Below are 14,508 nucleotides of genomic sequence, written 5' to 3'. Positions count from 1 at the left end.
GGTCTGCCTATAGGTCTGCGTGTGTTCGGTCTCTGAGTTTTAGCCCACTTTGCCCTTCTGTCTTCTATCATTCTTTCTACGTGATCCCTCCAGAATCTTTTTCGTACCCTGACCCATCTCACCACATCCTGTACGCCCAATTCTTCTCTTTTGTCATCACTCCTTATTCGGTCCCTGAGGGTGACTCCCTTTCTTCAGTTCTTCAGTGTAGTTGAGATTTTTTCGTATAACTTCTTCTATAACATCTACATTGTCAGTATCAGCTGGAGGTGGGAGTGATTAAGAGTTAGAGGCGGAGCTGGATACGTCTGGAAAAACTACACGCTTTGTTGAAGTACTTGGAACACTCACTGTTTGAACTGCAACTTCTGGTGAAACGAAAAGTCCAATTTTCTTCCTTGGGCTTTTGGGATCCTCTTCTGAACTAAATAATTCACTATCCGATGGTTCATATTCACTCATATAGGGCGGAAAATCGTCTTCACTAGCTGATAAAACATCTTCTACTCTTCCTCGTAACTTCCCATTCTGAACACAAAACAGAATCCAAATCTCGTCATTATAGAGAGTCAGTACAAACCCTTAACTGCAAACGCTGGTAAGAAACGTAAACGACGTGAGCTCCATCAAGTCATAACAGATACTAAGCGACAAAGGCGACAAACAACACAGAATGCGCGTGGGTTGGCTTTCCCCCATTGCTTATAAAGCATATCGGTCGCTCGAGACCGTGGATCCCATGCAATTCGACGGCGAAAAAGACCGTTATTTTGGAAAATAACTTGAATCAACTCATAATTCTGAGCCTCGAATAAACCAGTATCGATTTGGAGACGCAGAGTTATCAAGAAGAGATAGTAAGTTATCTATTCCTCCCCTGCGAAATAATGCCTGATGGAGGCTTCAGCTGGGGCATACAGACTCACAGGATATAGTGTGGAGAAGGTATGGAACAGCACCCTCCCTACACGGATGCAGAGAAGATAAAATAGAAAAATAAAGAGTATAAACTTATCATTCTGAGCCTCGAATCAACCATTATCGATTTGGAGACGCAGAGTTATCAAGAAGAGAAACTAAATCATCAAATTCCTCCCATTTAGTGTAGTTTTGATTAAAGTTAATTCGATTTTTCCTGAATGTTTCGTTTGGTATTTGGATGAAATCCTGAACTGTACGAGTTCGACTAGGAATTATGTTACGACATTCTATAAATATTCTGATGTGTTTACTCGACATCGAGCACCTGATTTAATTAATTTTTATTGTGCCACAACGAATAGTTTCCTTTGTTGACAGGGATAATCCGTCATTTTAATTAAAGGGTATTTGACAGTATTTAACAAAATTATCTGATACGCGGAGGAATAAGTAAATTTGTTTTAGCTTTATTAGGAATACGACACAATCCACAGGTGCGTGTATCTGTCAATATCTTTGCTCATTGTCAACGAGTAAATAATAGATATATTAAAATAACTATCGCGACTTCGGATGATAAATTATAGATAACAACTTATTAGTTTTCTAAAATTGAATTGATAACACTAAGGAGTATATTAGGTATTCAGGTGTTTGTTATACAGAATGGCCAACAAATAGGTCAACACCGATATTTGACAGTATTCATTAGCTCTTAACAACATGCTGAAACATGTCAAGTGGAAGAGAATTGTACAACAGACATCTGTCATTTGTCAACCCCCAACCCACTCTTCTTCATTTCGATTGTGTGGTACATCATAAGAAAACCATACAAATGTTTCTATTTAGATATGATGATAATCAACGAGTTTTTCCGATAATAACATCTCTTAAAAAGCTATCATAACATCAAAAGTAAACATATTCGGCAAAACTAAAATGATTGCAAAAAAATTAACCAAATTAGAAGTTATGATACATCAAACTAATTGAATTTATATTGAAATAATGAAGGAGACGCTCTAAATGTTTTCTATAAACAATTAGAGTCACTGAATTATGTGAAAGTTTCGAAGCGTTTCAGGTGTTTATAAACATGCTTTTCGTCTTCTTAGTTCTTCCAACAAGATATTTTTTTGAAGAAGATACGGAATCCAAGTAACGGATTTCACCAGGAGAGCTGATAGAGATATGGGACTCCCGTAGCTTACCCACTAAATCTCTATCTTCTGTCATCTCTGTCCAACCAGGGACTATTGCGATATTGAATGGGTGTACATTCTTTTGTCTAAAAATTCTCTCTGTATAGGTTGCAATCAGTTTCCAACATTCTATACCTTGTGCAGCATCACCTGGACGTCTCCTCTCTTAAACTAGATGCTTGTTTGTGGATTAACTTTGTGGATTAATTGATCCAAAGTCTATGAAAAGTGCTGCAAATTGAGCAGTCTTCTTACAAATATTTATCAGCAAAACATTTACGTTGGCTTCTTGGCAAGCCTGTGCTTTACAACGAACACTTATCATAGAATTAGAGGCTAGTTTTAACAAGATAAGACATGTTTGAATTTTCACAAACCGACATTACTTTTGAGACACCCTCTGTATAATCCTGATGTTGTTGAACAATCCACACGAAGATACCACATGGTATAAAATTTAAATATTCCTCTGAGAAGTCTGAATGCACCCCAATTTTAATTAACTTCATATTAGAGCCAAGTGTCGCTCTTGAGACTCAATATATTGATGTATGTTTAGAAGGATGAGTAACTTTCAAAAGAATCATCGGGATTATTTCAATATTTGCATTGCACATCTGACACCTTGTGTGTAGTTCTTGATAAATACTTCAAGTAGCTCTAAACTACATATAAGGAATCGGGGTAAAATTAGCCGAGAATTTTTCTCAATTCAAAAAAATAAAAATTGTACTGAGTTGTGCTATTTTTTATCGCAAAAGTAAATGTTATGGTGAAATGTGCTAGCATTCTAGGACACTAGAACTTCCTTCACTTTTGCGATTCAAAATTTCTGTGTGTTGTTGTTTTTATTTTAAGGTGTTTCAATTAATTTTTCCAATTTTTCTCTAGTAGCACAAGTAGCACAAAGCTAGCACAATCGAATACCATTAAACTAATAAATTAAAGTTTATTTTTTGAAAAGAAAATCATCTAAATGACCTTCCTCTCGATGACGGCTCTCCTCTAAATGTGGAGGCAGATTTGTGAAAACTCTTATCGAAAAATCTGGGGTGATTGCTGCCATTTTCTGACGGATATTTTCCTTTAGCTGACTAATATTCCTCGAATTGTTTATGTAGACTTTATTTTTGAGGTTTCCCCACAAAAAACAATCAAGAGGCTCGAAGAGGAGCCAAGGGATATCACTACTTTTAGAAATTAGTCTTGCAGGAAACATCCATCTCATGTCTCATAGAGTCATTTCTTGAGTGACAGGTCTCTGTTGGAACCAAGTTCTCGTATTCGCTATTCTTGATCTCGCAATTTTTGGAGTCAAATATCCCTCTAACATCGCAACATAACGGTCGGTGTTAACGGTGTTGTTTCGTCCTCGCGAATTTTCCAAGAAAAATGGACCAATAATTCCTTTGCTTGAGATTGCGTTACTTTTGAATTATGCAGTGGTTTTTGATGTATCATTTTGGACGACAATTTTTTCGGTTTACGAACCTATTTAAATAAAAATGAGCTTCATTAGAACATGATCCTTCATTAGAAGATGATGCTTCATAAGAAGATGGTGCTTCATTAGAAGATAATGCTTCATTAGAAGATGATGCTTCATTAGAAGATGATGCTTCATTAGAAGATGATGCTTCATTAGAACATGATGCTGCATTAGAAGATGATGCTTCATAAGAAGATGATGTTTCATATATCATCTGGTGTTTATCAATTCACAAATAAGAATGAAGTAAAATTATTGTAGGGTTAAGAAAAAAAAAGGTAATTTGAAATATGTATATTTAAAAATTCGTAATAATTCCAATATAGTGCTAAATATGTGGTTACATATTCATACATTTCATCAATTTACAGATGAATCACTTTTTTTGTTTTTAACAGTTGGTTTCTATTTATAATCTGTTTAGGGCTCCATTTGATCATCTGCGCAAAAGTAAGAGCTCTGCATGGAATAAAGTCTATCTATGGGATTCAAGCTACAGTTCGAGTTCTGCGGAATGTTTTGATGCTCTACTGGAGGCTGCATAAAAATCGATTGTTCATCGGAACTCGAATAATTTTCATTACGGCGCTTGCTGATTTCTAAACCTAAAATAAAATTTATCTTTCTCTAACTCTAACTACCATATAAATATCAACAGATAGAGATTCTCGTTGAACTTAATCACAACCATAAATATGTAGTACGAGGTATGTCTAAAAAGTTGTATCCTAACCGCAACACGTGTTTGGATGTGACGATCCAGAGACTGCTACCTACCAAAAAGTCTCATGGCTGTCATTGGAAAACCCGCCGCTATCAATCGAAAGTAATCGGTTTGAGTAGTGTCTGTCACCATGCAATGGAGCACTGTGATATTTGCGAAGACACATAAAATGTTGGTGAACGTCACCACAAAATGTGCTTACGTCCCGACAAACAAAACACCAGTCACGATTAAACGAGTACGAAACATGCCGCCAATAAATCGGCGACTGACTATAATTCATGGCGGAGGAATACTTTTTATTCGTACCATCTTCCGTAAAAAGTTGGGTAAGAGGAAGGTCTGTTCCCGAAAGGTTGCCCATATCGTCAGACAATTAGAAAGCAAATCGTTTGGTTAGATCGCAGGGGAGGAGACCTGATGCTAGGAGTTCGATCCCGATTTGAAGCTACATTCTATAAGTATAGCTGTCAAAAGTCGAAGGAAAGTCCATCAGGAGCTCGATCGGACTTATTTTATTCTCCGAATGAAGGAGATCTTAAAAAGAGTACGTTTTGTGGACGTGTTGGTTATTTAAGGACGTTTTGCAATCGATTCCGAAAGTAACAAATTTTGACAGTTCTTAGAAGTTTTATATATGTTGTCAAAAGTATGTTTGAGTGCATTAGTGATTACTTTGAAGGCCAAGTTCCGTTTTATTTCTTTTCTAATGCCATTCAAAGAGAATTTCAAATTTATAACTGTTACTTTAGGTTTTATTGAGTTGAGGTTAGTTTAGGTTGAGCTAGCAAAGATTTTTTAAATATAAAAACAAGAAGTACACTCTTAGAAGAAATGGGTGCCACTTTTGTTTTCTTACTTTCGTCTTAATAATTGAAAAACTTACCAGTAAATACGTGTACAGGCAAATTGCTATTGAATTTAAAGTATGGACTGTCGTTATCCAGTTCTTCTTTAACATGAAGAAAATTATTATTGGAGGTATTTTGAAGTAAATTATCATCGATTGTTGCTTCGTTATCACTACAGCTGTCTTGGAAATATGGTGTAGATTGAGGACCTGAAAAACATTTAAAAAATCAATCCAAATTATCGATAAAATGTTAAATAAGAGAAAAGTTTCCGAATTAACATCCATAATAATTGACTTTCTCAAGTTTGATTTTTTATTATTAGTATTATACTTTTAATTATATTATTCACGTTTACAACCGATTTCCTGGAATATTTCGATACTGAGTTTAAAGATGAGTCAGATATCAGGTAAATAGATCTATTAATTGCAGTTTTTATAAGCTGATACCTAATTAAATCCCCCTAATTTAAAATAAAATAAAACTTTAATTCAAGCGCTTTTTCTCTTTAAAATTTAACTACATTCATACTTTGTTCTTCCTCTTTGACGCTCAATTTCTTTTCATCCTTTTCCACGTCTTTGGTTCCTTTATTCTCTTGTCTGACCTTCTTTTGCATTTTCTTCATTTTAGCACGTTGATTTTGAAACCATACCTACAATTATCACAGTTTTTGCATTTGCATTATTGTGGTCTATAACTTATTTCATGCGGTTTTTTTTTTTAATTTGAACGTTTATTTAAGAAAAACATGTACAAAAGTATTATGCAAAGTATTGCCTATCTAAAACTAAGATCTTTTCTATCTTTCTGGCAATTTGTGGATCCCATCCCAAAAGAACAGAGCTGGCTTGACAGCCAAGAATGAATCAAGCCAATTTTTGATATTTTGCTCTGATGTGAACCGTTTTCCAGTGAGGGCATCGACCAGAATAAATGGTAGTCAGAAGGAGCAATGTCTTGGCTATAAGGCGGGTGAGGTAAAACTTCCCATCCACTGTTTTCCAAATATTTCTTAACCAGAATAGCAACGTGGGGCCGAGAGGAAAATTATTGCCTCGTGTCACCCGGATTTAGCATCTCAGCATTACCTTCGCGCCATGGATATCGGCTTTACCGTTGAATTGGCTGGTTGACCGGATTTCACATATGATTTTTTGCGCTTGGGGTTGTAGTAATGGATGCATTTTTCATCACCAGTAACAATTCCGCCTTTTGACGTCTCTCGGCTTCAGTTCATGTGGAACACCTTTTTCCTTGCTTTTGAATATATACAGCTGCTTTTAAACGTTTTGAAATGGCTGCTTGAGTGACACCCAATGATTTTGCTAGTTTTTCTTGTGTTTGGCAACAATCTTCATAGAGTAATGCTTCCAGTTGGTTATCCTCAAACTGTTTTGGCTGTCCAGGACGTCCATGGTCTTCCAAGCCAAAATCACCACTTTTAAATCGTGCAAACCACTTTTGGCACGTTCGCTCAGCTAAAGCATGTTCACCATAAACTTTCACCAAAATACGATGACTTTCGTCAGTATTTTTCTTCATATTAACGTAATGAAGAAAAACTTCCCGCAAAAACACTTTTTCATGAACAAATTTCGACGTATTTGAGTGAAAATAAATTATTGTCGTTAACGCTTCAAATGAATGATATATACTGAAAAGATGTATACAAAAACAGTAACTTTCCAATGCAGGTTCGGAATATTGGAACGATGTAATCAAATCGCACGAATTAAGTTATAGACCCAAAGTGGAAAATCTTGAACAACCTGAACGATTCGAACGCTCAAACCAGTATCTTTAGCTAGATTTTCCCTAACTTTTCGACAAGGCTTGGGGCTAACTTCAAAAGAAGCTTTAAAAGCTCTACGTTGTTGGGTGGTTAAAATAGTTCTTGGTCGTTTAGGTCCCCTACGTCCATCATGCGATCTACTAGTTTGTAGAAAATCATCGCAAATAAATTCACCTGTGAAAATATCAATGATTTTATTACATTGAAACAAATAATAAAAGTGTAGTTAATAAAACAATTATTAAACAGAGTAATATTTAGAAAAAAATATTTTCTTACCATATCCGAATCCCTGCATCATTTCTACTTCTTTTTCGTAATCTGTCCTGCAAAATAATTGTCCTTGTTTGATGACATATAAATCACCTTTTTGTAATCTAATTCCGCAAACGACGCATACAAAACATCGTAAATGAAAAATGTTATCGCTAGCTCTCATCACTAATTCATCTGGTGAAACTCTCTCCGAACAACCCAGACACGTTTTTACAAATAATCTGAAACAAAAAAAACTAGGTAAACATATACAAAATATTCTAATTGTTTTTCACATACGATCTTGTATTTGTATAAATTTGAATGAATCTCGTTTCAAATAGATCGATAAAACGGAGTTAAGATCTAGTTGATGATGGTCCCTATATAAATAGCTCGTCATCCAGCTTCAGTGTTCTCATAAACTCCGGTATTTAAGCTGGTTTCAACGAGGTTTCATATTTTCACACCTTTTGGTTTAAGCTAGTAATCTACTCTAAAGCTTAGTAAATTAGAGTTTTATCCTCACCAAACAACAGAATTTTATCTCAACAGTTTCTGCCAGACTTAATCTCTTCAAATTCTTGATATGAGACAACCAAAAAATCTCGTTTTAGTATTAACCTCTTCCCTTGACCAATGCAAATCTCTTCCCTTCACCAAATGCCCTTCCCTTCTGGGGAGTGTGGTGCGACTTAATTTGAGCGAATATTCAAACCACAAAAGAGAGCTGTTAGATATTTACTCAAACTAAATAGCAGTGCTAACTGCCGAGACTTCTTCAAACAGTTTATTATGCTCTTGTTGAGTACCATCTCCTAAATGCCCTTCCCTCCTGAGGTACGAGTGGTGTTACTCAATTTGAGTGAATCTTTATAATAGATACGAGATCTGTTAGATACTTACTCAAACTAAATAGCAGTGCTAACTTCTTCAAATGATTTTCAAACGTAATATTGTTGTTTATCATAGTTTTCTTTTGTATACTTTATATTTAGATTTCTCTCTCTCTCTCCCTCACTCTCTCCATTTCGTTTAGTCAGCACTAGGAAGTCGTAGAAACTGCAACATCGATTGTGTATCTATTAGCGATAATTTAATGTTGGTCGACATGGAAGCTGTTCCGAACTGAAACACAATCTCCAGATAGTTGAGAAACTTCAGATGGACTACAAACTTAATGGACAAGAAGCACCCTGTCCACAGACGCAGTGTGAAGACATCAGAAAATGTTGGAAAGCAGTAGACAGAAGTCTAGGAGAGTCAAACTAGTGAGCTACGAATCAATCGTGAAAGAAACGAATTTGAACCAAAATTCCATGTCGAGGCAATTGATTTTACTCTACGTGAAAATTTTGCTCAGTGTTAATTATTTTAGGGAAAAAAAGAAAATGAAAATCAATAAACAAAACCTATACAACTGGACTCCAAGTTATTCACATTTTAACTACCAGCTTCCTATACACCGAGAAAAAATAAAAGTATTGTATGTTCTTGACTCTTTCCTGGCATTATTGGACGTTTTTCGAAAATAACGAGGCCATAGTTACTATTTATTCGGTTCGATACGTTCTGTGCTTAGAAGAGGAGTTAAAGAGATGAAGAATGAAATGGTCTAGGTTCCAGCAGGAAGAGGCAATTTCACGAACACATCATTGGTCATTTTTAAACGCATAGTTTTTATACAAATTATCTCCCATGTCTCCCGACTTTTTTCTGGACTTTGGACGATTTGAACATTATCAAATTTATTCCCGAAATGATTCGCTTTCTGTACAAACCAAAGCTAATACTTATATTATAAAATGACCCTTTACGCCAAATGATTTTAGGACGTCTAATATTTGTTTTTAAATCTTGATTACTAGTCTTTCAATTGACCGATCCATCTTTATGCATCTAATAGTTTATTCTCAAGTATTCTGTACCCTTCTACAAAATACAGTTTCTACGTCTATGATAAGTGCGCCACGTGGTCGGATCCAGCGATCATCTCATTTTTTCCACCCTCTGTAGTCTGTACATTGGCTACAGGTGCAGATGATCAGATAAAACTGGGGTGAATCGTCAAGGGTGAATATGGAGCAATAAGTTAAAGAACACGTTCAAGGAATTGTTGACTATTTTTAAGAACTTTGTTTACATAATGGATCATTCTATTGGATCGAAGTTCATACCTTCGTTTCCCAAAAATTGTAATTTTAGCAAAACGAATTAAGAAATGTTTCTACTTAAAAATCGTTGCTTCTTTAGCCAGCTCTGTAATAATAAATAAAAAAAATTGTGTTTCGAGAACTATTTTCTCTTGGAGATAACTAGTTTCCAAAATCTAAAATGTTCTATTTTTCACAAGAAACTATCGATTATATGATGATAGAGCTAGAAATGAGTCTGTCAGATCTCATCTCAAATTAGATGAAAAAAAAACGTTTCTACGGTATTATGGTTGAAAGAAACCCATTAAACCAGTTATTAAAGTTACATCTGAAGATAGACATATATTTATGCATGACAAGACACCTTTCCATACTTGTACAGTGGCTAGAAATGTTTTAGAAATATTTAAATTGACCTGCAAGTTCACCGGATCTAAGTCACGTCAATTTTCTGCAGGACTAGCTATATAATAAAATTTTCAGTTACGTAGTTTCAATTTTGGTTTGGGATTCTCTATATCCAATATTATGTTTTTTAAGAGTTTTTGGTACTAAAACCACTGTATTAGAAAGTGAAAATTATTATTTATTTTAAAAACATTTAGTTATGATGAAACTTTAGATCAATTAGTCTTAGAATAATTTGGTGGTTATTTATTGAAGGTCACAAGACAATAGATTTGTTAACATATTATTTAAATATTTTCCAAAACGTACGTCTATGGTTTGACAGTATATCTCCGCCTTTAACGCTTTTTAACTATGATATATGCCCGATAGAAGGGCGAAGGGCGTATTGGGGTGTATCCCTAAAGGATGATCATTGGGGTGAATTTGTATCTTCATTCATTTTTAGGGTATATATATCACCAATATTGGTGGTGTAATTACTGAATCTAATTGATCTGTGCAAGATTCAATAACGCAGAAAATTTTATGTCCTGAATGGGACCCTAAAAATTGAACAAATTTTTAGTTGTATCGTCGACAGTAAAAAATTTTTAATTTAGAAAGAGCTGTACTTCAAATGCGTGAATCGAGCGCCTAACCTAACTTAACCTGATTTAATCTAACCTAACTTAATAATTTTGAACCTAATACCAAAAATGGACTAATTCCTGGAAAAAATTTTATCTTTATCAATTTTTGTTCAATATTTTATATAATATTGAACATTTGTTCATTTTGAAAAATCTTGTTGCTGATGGTTTTTCGTTTATTGTTTTAACGATAACGATAATAATTAGTGGATGCTTAATGTCGCGCCATTGTTAATTAACATTAAGCTAACAAGTTTGTTGGTGTATCTTAGATTAGTTTATTGCTCCCTATAGATAAGGATTGAAAAATAAACCTTAAAAGTTTCAAATCGATACTAATCTTAAGAAAATTTAAAGATTTAAAGGATCGTCCAGCATCTTGAAAGCATTCGTCCACTGATATAGACGTGAAGCCGGTCCTGTTTAAATATGTTGTCGAAGCTAAGGTTTGACGAATGCTTTTTCTTTTCAATGTTTTTGTGACCTACTTACAAGAGGGTCAACTCTTTTACACTCCAGTAATTGGAGTGGTACCTGCCGTATGGAGATGCCTGTGGTGATATTGATATTGAACATCTGTAGGTTGTAGTATTAGGAAAAGACGTACCTTGGTAACTGATTCCACATTTCTCCAAAAAAAAGATTCCCGAAAAATTGAAGTTCTGGGCGTCTGCAGACGAAATCGGTGTTCATGAGCCCATTCTTCCTATCGAGTAGGTCTTGCAATAGTAGTATCAGTAAAACAGCATCATATCTTCTATGCTCTAAGATGTCCAAGTTTCTGGTCAACTCTGGATCGCCTATAGGTCGAACTTATCTTATCTTTTGTTTTGAATCGAGCATCTTCAGGGTTTGTTCAATTTCAGCAGAGCTTTAAGTTCTTGTGAAGCTGCCATCGTTAAATTGATTACGTGACTATTGCTTCCATCCCCAACAAGCGAATTTGCGGTGATGGTGGCCACTCTTCTTTGTAAAAACAGAAGCCTGGGTCTTTGCTGCATTAATTTCAATCCAATCGCTTCCACCCCAGTCCAAAATGTTTCCATGATTGATATTGATTGTGGTGATCTGTTGTTGCTTACGGATTTGGGTGTTAGTCGAGTTTCTGGGGCGGTTGATTTGAACGAAAACCCCACTATGCTATTGTCGGTGAGTCTATAGATCGGGTTTGAAGTTTTGTCGACTAGATCGTTGATTTACATGATAAAGAAAGTAGATGAACAGATGCATCCCTAGGGAACATCAGCGTTGACCTCAAACCTTTCCAAGGTGTGTTCATCGATAGCAACCTGGATGGATCAGTCTGTGAGAAAGCCATTAAGCCAATCAATAAGTGAGGACTACAAACCCGGTTGATCTATGTTTCCGAAGGTCGCTGATTATGTTAGAAGACAAGATATTTCAATATTATGACCTTAGCAATGGGACTAAAGCAATGAGATGATAGTTATTGGTATAGGTTGAACCCAAGCAATTTTTCAATCTGGCATAGATTTACCAACTTCAGACAGGCTGGGTGGTAGTTTTTCCCGCGAATCAAGAGTTGAATTTGAAGCAAACATCGACTCAACAAGTCCGCTTTATCTTTTGTGGTCACTTCTCCAGACATCGGTGGAATTTTTGACTTACAAAATACTTGGTTAGGCTCACCGCAATTGATTTCGGGAAAATATTAGGTGCATCAACACTTTTCTTTGCTTTATTTTCAAATGTGTAGAGCATTTAAGTAAATTCAAGGGATTTACGAAAACTATCATGGAGATAATCCTATCTGATTGTTCGGAAACTGATTGAGTTGATCAAGTCGTAGTCAAATCCGACTAAGTGTGTAGCTCATTGATAATTCTTGTTTAAAATTCGAAATGTTCAGCGAAAATTGGACGCGACGTTCGAAAATTGTGGTCTGAATCTCGTTATGGGTTAGGATTCGCAATTACCTGAACCTGGGCTATAGTTACTCCTTCAGATTCCGCTATATGTTCATTATTGTTTAATTTTTGAAAACTATTTTCTTAAAAGAATACAGAATTTTTGTTTGAGTTCCATTCTTTGTAGATTTCATCAAATAAAAGGCTTTTCTTGTAGACTGCGTTTTATGCCAATGATTTATATAAGTAAGAATTGCCTCCATGCTAACAAATTAACTTAAACTATTAAAAAATATGTTAAAGATGCTAGAAAATCATTTTTAAATTGTTCTTTATAAGTATGTTGAAAAATTAATAGTGTATATATGAGTCGACTTTGTCATCGAGCATATGTGTGAGTATGATTCCAGATTACGGCACAACAGACCCGAATGTTAGGAAATAATCCGTATAACGGCAACATATTGCCATTGCCGTTGCCCTTATGTTCCCCTTTTGTACAATATGTTTCCAGCCATCGAGTGTGCTGTGGTGGTTCATTTAATTGTACTATATTTTTTCTTTCGAATTCTTCCCATGAAAGAAAAAGCAATTCAGACTTTTTGAATATTTTTTTTGTTAATATACTCTCTTTTCTATTTTCAATGTCAAAAAACGAATTAAAAATATATATTAGCGAAAAAATACGAAATATGACAACAACATATCTCAAAATTTTAACAAATGGAAATTTATAAGAGAAAAATTCGAAATATCGTCGGAAATAATAGTAAATAAGACAATAATGTAACTATAAAAGCAGGAAATATTTCACCTATATAGTATTTAGTATAAAACGTTAAGAAACGAAGATTTGACTGAGAAAATAGAAAATCTTGCAGCACTGTACATAGACTCAACATGTAAAATGAATTTTAAAACTGTAAAAATTTGTTGTCGGAAAAAAGCGGGCATTTGGCAACAGTGTAAATACAACATTCGAGTTTTACGGAACGTAACACGGTAAATACAACCTTCATGTTACAGTATTTAAAATTTTGAGAAACAAAAAAGTTCGCACTTATTATCAAACCATGAAAATCATTTCGAAATCATCAAGCTGCCGAAAAAATTAGAGATCTGGCAACAATAAAAATACAGTCATCACGTTCGTATTGTAAAATGAATATAAATAATCAACTTCTTGGACGGATGAGAGATTTGGCAACAATTTATGATAATTTTCTCCAGAATGTCTCTTTATGGCGAATAGTTCAATTGATATATACAACGATCTATATATCTCTTAAACTATAAATTTTATTAAGTTAAGCAAAGAAAATCTTTGTATCAAAAAATCGATTGAAAAATTTATTTTTGCTTTAATCTTTAAATTGTCCCTGTAAAAGTTTCGCATTGTTTCCATTGGACTTGAGCCGCCCCTGGACTTCTTATTGTAGAGTAGAATAGAGTAGAATTATTTACAATTACAAACTAAATAGATATACGTAATCATCCATTAACAATTCATAGTGTTCGAATGTGTAATTTTGAAAATTTACTCAAATAAAAGTTCTGATGTCGCATCTGACTATCACTCATAAACGAGGGGTCGTAAGAGAAAAATCCCGGAGCACCCTGTATATTAGAAAAAAAGTATATTTCATCGCTTTGAATTATTTGGGTTCTTGTCAATCAAATATGAGTCGTATTTTTATAAAGGAAAAAATAACATTCTACTATTGAATTCTTATCAAACAGCCCCAAGCAAACAAATAAAAATCTTGATTTTCCTATTCTCACAACTGTCAATTAGCCTTTCCATAAATAACCCATTGAATTTGAAGCTAATAATGGACCAGCAACAGCCAACGTCAGTATTAACTCTCGGCGACCGATCAAAGTTTGTCTAGAGATTTTCAAACAGTGCGAGAAGGGCTGGTCCACGTGTTGGATAGCCCTTTGGCAACCGTATACGAGGTTCAACTAGAAACTTCATTATTTAGAATTTTGTGATAATCATCTCGAGAAGGGAAACTATATTTACAGAAAATACTGGATATTTCGATGCATCTCCTTATAAATTATCAATAGTAATATTTACAGGATTCCCATTATGAGCTCGGTGTTTAGAACTTGTCCACACTTGTTTATACGTGCTTCTTGAATGTTTAAGAAATAGAGAGATAGAAGCTTCATTGTCAAAAAATTGTTACAATTTG

General features: G+C 34.7%; 1 protein-coding gene across 1 annotated transcript in view; it reads right to left on the bottom strand.

The window, feature by feature from the left end:
- Positions 1 to 3,894: 3,894 nt before the first annotated feature.
- LOC130895167 (LIM/homeobox protein LMX-1.2) overlaps positions 3,895 to 14,508 on the bottom strand; it is a 29,978-nt gene continuing 19,364 nt past the window's right edge. Inside the window, exons 3-7 of the mRNA XM_057802340.1 lie at positions 7,268 to 7,485; positions 6,966 to 7,162; positions 5,725 to 5,848; positions 5,226 to 5,399; positions 3,895 to 4,220 (exon numbers count right to left, since the gene is read on the bottom strand). Of these exons, the coding sequence (XP_057658323.1) occupies positions 4,036 to 4,220; positions 5,226 to 5,399; positions 5,725 to 5,848; positions 6,966 to 7,162; positions 7,268 to 7,485 (898 nt within the window). The 3' untranslated portion in view covers positions 3,895 to 4,035. The remainder of the gene's footprint in view (positions 4,221 to 5,225; positions 5,400 to 5,724; positions 5,849 to 6,965; positions 7,163 to 7,267; positions 7,486 to 14,508) is intronic.

Source organism: Diorhabda carinulata, chromosome 6 (genome assembly GCF_026250575.1).
Source record: "Diorhabda carinulata isolate Delta chromosome 6, icDioCari1.1, whole genome shotgun sequence".
NCBI classification, from domain to species: domain Eukaryota; kingdom Metazoa; phylum Arthropoda; class Insecta; order Coleoptera; family Chrysomelidae; genus Diorhabda; species Diorhabda carinulata.
Note: the sequence above shows the minus strand (reverse complement) of the source record. Positions and strands in the feature narration are given on the sequence as shown.